Here is a 6,669-nt window from a genome sequence, read left to right as displayed (position 1 = left end):
CATGTTCTAAGGGATTGCATTGGGAAGTTTGTAGTTGTTTACTTTGATGACATCTTGGTATATAGTCAAACTTTGCAAACTCATGAAAATCATTTGAGAGTTGTTTTAATAATTCTTAGAAACAACAAATTGTTTGCAAATTTTGACAAGTGTACCTTTTGTGTTGATAGTGTCATATTCCTTGGATTTGTGGTTACCAAGAATGGGGTTCATGTGGACCTAGAAAAAATAAAGGCCACCCAAGATTGGCCAACCCCAAAGAATGTAGGAGAAGTAAGGAGCTTTCATGGTTTGGCAAGTTTTTATAGAAGATTTGTTCCTAACTTCTCTAGNCTTGCTTCACCCCTCAATGAGTTGGTGAAAAAGGATGTTACATTCCATTGGGGGGAAAAACAACAACAAGCTTTTGAGCTACTCAAAGAGAAGCTCACACAAGCACCCATTCTAGCTTTACCAAATTTTTCCAAAACTTTTGAGCTAGAATGTGATGATTCAGGATTTGGCATAGGTGCTGTATTATTACAAGAAGGACACCCCATTGCATATTTTAGTGAAAAACTTCATGGTGCCTCTTGTAATTATCCCACCTATGACAAAGAACTTTATGCACTTGTGAGGGCTCTTCAAACTTGGGAACATTANCTTGTTGCTAAAGAGTTCATCATTCATAGTGATCATGAATCACTTAAGTATTTGAAGAGTCAACACAAGTTGCAAAAGAGGCATGCTAAGTGGTTAGAATTCATTGAACAATTCTCTTATGTTATCAAATACAAGAAAGGAAAATCCAATGTGGTAACTGATGCTTTGTCAAGAAAAATTAATCTTTTAGCTACATTGGGAGCTCAAATTCTTGGGTTTGATAACATCATTGAATTGTATTCTCAAGATCCTAAATTTTCTCATATGTATGAGGAATGTCTCAACAAGTCTCAAGGAGGATTTTATGTGAGAGAGGGGTATCTTTTTAAAGAAGGAAAAATTTGCATTCCTCAAGGATCACATAGAAAACTCCTTGTCAAAGAAACACATGAAGGNGGTTTAATGGGACATTTTGGGGTAGAAAAGACTCTTGGCATGTTAAAAGAAAAATTCTTTTGGCCTCACATGAGAAGAGATGTTCAAAGGCATTGTTTTAAGTGTATTACTTGTTTGGAAGCCAAATCTAAATCAATGCCTCATGGACTCTACACTCCTTTGCATGTTGCATCAACCCCTTGGGAAGAGATAAGTATGGATTTTGTGTTAGGACTTCCCAAAACTTCTAGGGGTTTTGACTCTATATTTGTGGTGGTTGATAGATTTAGCAAAATGGCTCATTTTATACCTTGCCACAAAGTAGATTATGCAAGCAACATTGCAAAATTGTTCTTTAGAGATGTGGTCAAACTTCATGGCCTACCCAAAGTAATCATTTCGGATAGAGACACCAAATTCCTTAGTCACTTTTGGCAGACCTTATGGTCTAGATTAGGGACTNAGTTATCTTTTTCTACTACTTGCCATCCTCAAACAGATGGTCAAACTGAAGTAGTAAATAGATCTCTTTCCACATTACTAAGGGTAGTTCTAAAGGGAAATCACAAATCTTGGGATGAGTATCTTCCTCATGTAGAGTTTGCCTACAATAGAGTGGTTCGTGGAACTACTAAAATGTCTCCTTTTGAGGTTGTTTATGGCTTTAACCCTTTAACTCCTATGGATTTATTACCCCTTCCAAATTCTATTGATTTTGTTCATCAAGATGGGGTATCTAAATCTAAGTTTATCAAAGAATTGCATGAAAGGGTTAGAGTTCAAATTCAACAACAAAATGAGAAATATGCCAAGAAACATAATAAAGGCAAAAAAGAGTTGATCCTCAATGAAGGAGATTTAGTTTGGGTTCATCTTAGGAAGGAAAGATTTCCTCAACTAAGAAAATTCAAACTCAATCCTAGAGGAGATGGTCCTTTTAGGGTGTTAAGGAGGATTAATCCTAATGCTTATCAAATTGATCTTCCTCCTGAATATGGTGTTCATGCTACCTTTAATGTATCTGATCTTAAACCTTTTGCAGGTTATGAAAGTGATGATGAAGAGCCTTTGGATTTGAGGACAAATCCTTCTCAAGAGGGAGGGGATGATACAAGAAGGTCTAGCACCATAGGACCTATCACAAGAGGGATGGCCAAAAAGCTTCAAGATGAGTATTCTCCACAAGGTCAANTACTCTTTGCTATTTTTGGATGGAAGCTTGGAGACCAAAGAGATGATACAAATTTGCCAAGACATGGAGAGGGGTAAAGAAGATATTTCCACATAAGGAGGGGTGTGCCTAGCATCATAGGGGCTGCATTAGTATTTCTATCCTCCTTATGCGCATAGTTTTTGTGTCACATGTTTCATAAGGCTTTCTAGAAGCCATACACATTTAGCACATGGTTAATTAATTGGAATGAGATCTGAAACGTGTAGATATGATTTTCCTCATGCATAGCCGAGAGGTTGGGTTATAAAACCTCCTTGGCATAGCTTGTATCACTCACTTTTGGAATAATATTGTTGAAACTCTACTGAAATAATTAGCAAGTTCCTCTCCAAGAGTCATCTTCTTAGCTTGATTTCCATTGGCTCGTGAACGGATGGTGTAAAGGATGGCGAACGAGGTCAGAAAATTGACCTCGTCCAAAGTCAGGAGGCCAGAAAATTGGCTCCTGAACGGGTGGTGTAAAGGGTGGCGAACAAGGTCAGAAAATTGACCTCGTCCAAAGTCGGGAGGCCAGAAAATTGGCTCCTGAACGGGTGGTGTAAAGGGTGGCGAACGAGGTCAGAAAATTGGCCTCAGTCAAGAGGCCAGAAAATTGGCTCCAGAACGGGAAGTGTAAAGGGTGGCGAGCGAGGTCAGAAAATTGACCCTGTTCAAAGTCAAGAGGCCAGANTGGCTCCAGAACGGGAAGTGTAAAGGGTGGCGAGCGAGGTCAGAAAATTGACCCTGTTCAAAGTCAAGAGGCCAGAAAATTGGCTCCAGAACGGGCGGCGTAAAGGATGGCAAACGAGGTTAGAAAATTGGCCTCGTCCAAAGTTAGGAGGCCAGAAAATTGGCTCCTGAACGGGTGGTGTAAAGGGTGGCGAACGAGGTCAGATAATTGACCTCGTTCAAAATGATTATTGATCGAGTAAAGAAAAGCAACCGAGTAGCATTGATATAAGCATGACGCATAAAGTGGTGCAAAGCAGGAGAACATTAATACAATCATACGAGTTTAAAGTGGTGTATTAAAGGAGTCCATGATAGCAAAACCGACGCGACAAAGGGTCCCGATACATCAACTATGTCCATGAAATATACAACGATTACAATATCTATAAAAAAAAGAGAAACTAGGCAAGAGCACCATCATGAGGAGCAGTGAAGGGGTCAGTAGGGGCCGCATTGGGAGGATCGGTGGGGACCCCTTCGGGAGCAACATTGGGAGCACTACGGTTCTCTGTGGCGGTGTGTGGAGTGTGATCGGACAGGTCAATGAGCTGACCGTCTACATACACCTTCATGATATCAAAATCGGGATGTGTCAGGGGAGTATTAAAGAAGCAGTGGCACTAGGCGATCCCTTGTTCAAAATCAAGCTGATGTTCCTGACAAACCTCATCACCTAAGGATGCATTTTCATTTGCTAGTCTATCCCGGTTGGCATTAATAGCGTCTCGTTCCTTCACAACCTCATCATAGTTTGTGAGGGCTTTCTGTAAATCAGACTTCAGAATGTCGGTCGACTTTTGGAGGGAGGACAATTCACTCCGAACCTTCTTCAGCTCGTCAGAGGATTTCACCCGCTCATCCTCCGCTGTTTTCGTCATTTCTTCAATGCGGAGGGCCAAAGCGGCATTCTCTTTCTTCGCAGCCTCCAGGTCTTGAAGGGCGGTTTCTGGTTCGGTAACTAAGAAAGGCTTGTTTGTCCCCGCGGTGTAGTTCAAACAAACACTGGCCCGAGGGATAAGCTCATAAGCCATGTTTAGAGACTCGCTAGGGGACATTCCCTTGAACGATTTCTTCTCTTCAACGCTCAGGTTAAATTGCAACTTTTCTGATACGTGAACGTTGGGGTCTAGGGGACCGGTCAGCAGAGGAGTGTTTAGTTTGCGTTTCTTGGGAGAGGGGGTTTTGTCTCAAGTGGATTTCCTTTTTGGTTTTCTCTCACCGGTTTTTCCCAAGTTTTTCTTTCGAGCCATCATGCGGAGGAACGCCTGATGTTGTTCCATTCCTCCAATATAATCTGTAACACAAGCAAATTTAGAAAAGTTAATACTCACTGATCGATGGGTGAAAGAAGAAAGAAACTTACCAAGTACTCGGGCGCGAAGGTTGTCAGTCCCGAGCAGGTCAATGATTTTGTGGGAGGAGGTCTTCCGAGGCAACCGATCTATTTGGCTTATAACGTCTAGTTCAACCTCGGTCATCTTGGTCTTTGACCAAGAATCTACTCTATTGGGTTGTTCGGTCCAGTAAAAGGGAAATTTTGGTCGACCGTCTTCAAAAATATATTTCGGTCGACCGGGGGCCCGAATAGCTATCTTACAAAAATTCGATTTGAAATCCTTATAAGAAGAGTTAAAAGAAGTAAATAACTACTTATCTTCCACAGGAATTAGAGAAACCCAAGACCGGTTGGTATTGGGAAGAGCTCGGAAGAAATATAGAAACGAGGCTGGGGTCGGAGTCAGAAGCAACCCGGTGTATAGAATAGTAAAAGCCTGCATAAAGGCCCAGCCGTTCGGGTGTAACTGAGTTGGACAAAGGTTCAGCTCCCGTAGTACACCCATTTGTAATTCCGAGAAAGGAAGTCGTATACCTAGGTCGCGAAATAAGGTTATATATACATATAAAAATCTTCCACGTACCCCTCCCGACCATGGCAGGCCCGTTCGTTCGAACGACACACCACAAAGGTGTAATCGTCCACGTCCCTCAGATTGGCTAAGATGTCTACCTTTCCTAACAAATGACGTATGGAAGCAGTATTGATAAAGTATGGGAGGTCATTCTTAACCTCGTAAGGAGCCCAGGGGGCGAGACAATGGACGTCCAGGCACGACTTTCGTCGCAGTTAAATTCCACTTTGAAGCCAGAGGAACTGGACGAGGTAGAAGATGGGGAACCGGACGACGACGACGAAGATGCTGCGTTGTCGGCGTATCCCCGACCTTCATCTTTAGACCCATTTGAGGATTGAGAAGACAGAGACATTACTTGGAAAGGGATGATCAGGAGGCAAAGGGTGTTCATCGGCAAAAGGAGTCAGCGGACAGCAAACAAAGTAAATGAGGAGGGGACCCTCCACCTATTTATAGCCGAAGAAAACAATTTCGCGGGTTAATCGCAGTCGTTCGTAAGGTGAAAATCTAAAGGCTAGGATTGCGTGTCTTTTCAAATCCAACCTCGATTGGCGTGAATTAACTCCAGGATCACCTCACTCACATCAACCCTCGAGTGCTACCTGCGCCGAACAACTCATAAACCCCTTCGCTCCTTTCAGTGCTCGAGGCTCAGAGGGCTTATGTAGTAGGAGGGGATGATCAGTCATACGGGATGATCGGTCATGCAGGGTGCAGTCGGTCATGCAGGGTGCAGGGTAAATTGGTGAGAAGCGGGACTATTTGAGAGTGGGCCATCATAGCCGATGGCCCGATCGGTTAGGAGTAGAGGGGGAACGGCTGATGTGGCGAGATAGGTGGGACAGGGAGCGAACATTTCAGGCAGTTACAGATTGAAGGGCGGATCTTGCGGGATCATGGAGCTACGGTTACGGGAAGTTGATTTCCATCATCCTAATCATTAGCCTATAAATACAAGAGGAAGAACACAGGTAAAGGACTTCGGTCTGATTACATTTCTGATCTGAATTATATCATATTGGCTGACTTGGGCGTCAGAGTACTAACGTACAGGTAGTAGTCGGTCGATACACAAGGATCGAGGATCAGGCAAGTTGAGTGATTGAGATTGCATTCGGTCTTAGACCCCGAATCAGAAACATTTATAGTATGATAAACTAAGATTATAAGAAGGTTATGCGGTATTATACTTATATTCAATTAGGTGTTTAGACCTATTTTCGATTATTATATGAGAACATTTTTATTTAGTTTTATAGTCTGACCGGCTTAGACCAAAAGATTTTATTGGATGTTATGCCTAATTATGATTAGTTCGATCGGTCTTTACCTAATCAATATTAGGTTAATCTAATAATATTGAATAAAATAATTATGATATTCACGTTAAGATATTTGAATTACTCTTAATTATATTAAAAAAGCATCTATACTACTAAATATAATGAATTTGAACAATAAAAAAGAAATATTAATAATAAAAAGATAAGCTGGATCAATATAAAGCAGAAAAATACTACATACAATCTTACGAACTTAAAGGTGATTGAACTAAGTATACGTTTTAATATTTTGTTCCCAAAGATGTTTCTGCTCAATTCCAAAGAAGTATCACTACAAGAAAAAACGTCATTATCTACCGCCAAAATCCGTATATAAAGCCCAAAATCCGTATATAATATTTGGTTATATACGGATTATATACGGACAAAAATCCGTATATAATACTGTCGTAGCTACTGTTATATACGGAAAATCCGTATATAATTTATATACGGAAAATCCGTATATAAT

At 41.2% G+C, this 6,669-nt stretch overlaps 1 protein-coding gene across 1 annotated transcript in view; it reads left to right on the top strand.

The window, feature by feature from the left end:
* The window catches only part of LOC106761339, a 5,269-nt gene extending 2,325 nt beyond the window's left edge, over window positions 1-2,944 (top strand). Inside the window, exons 4-7 of the mRNA XM_022780407.1 lie at window positions 171-818; window positions 951-1,718; window positions 1,875-2,059; window positions 2,796-2,944. Of these exons, the coding sequence (XP_022636128.1) occupies window positions 171-818; window positions 951-1,718; window positions 1,875-2,059; window positions 2,796-2,944 (1,750 nt within the window). The remainder of the gene's footprint in view (window positions 1-170; window positions 819-950; window positions 1,719-1,874; window positions 2,060-2,795) is intronic.
* Window positions 2,945-6,669: the final 3,725 nt, after the last annotated feature.

The sequence above is a fragment of the Vigna radiata genome, chromosome 1 (genome assembly GCF_000741045.1).
Source record: "Vigna radiata var. radiata cultivar VC1973A chromosome 1, Vradiata_ver6, whole genome shotgun sequence".
NCBI lineage: Eukaryota > Viridiplantae > Streptophyta > Magnoliopsida > Fabales > Fabaceae > Vigna > Vigna radiata.
The sequence above is the reverse complement of the archived record's forward strand: the minus strand, read 5'-3'. Positions and strand labels throughout refer to the sequence as shown.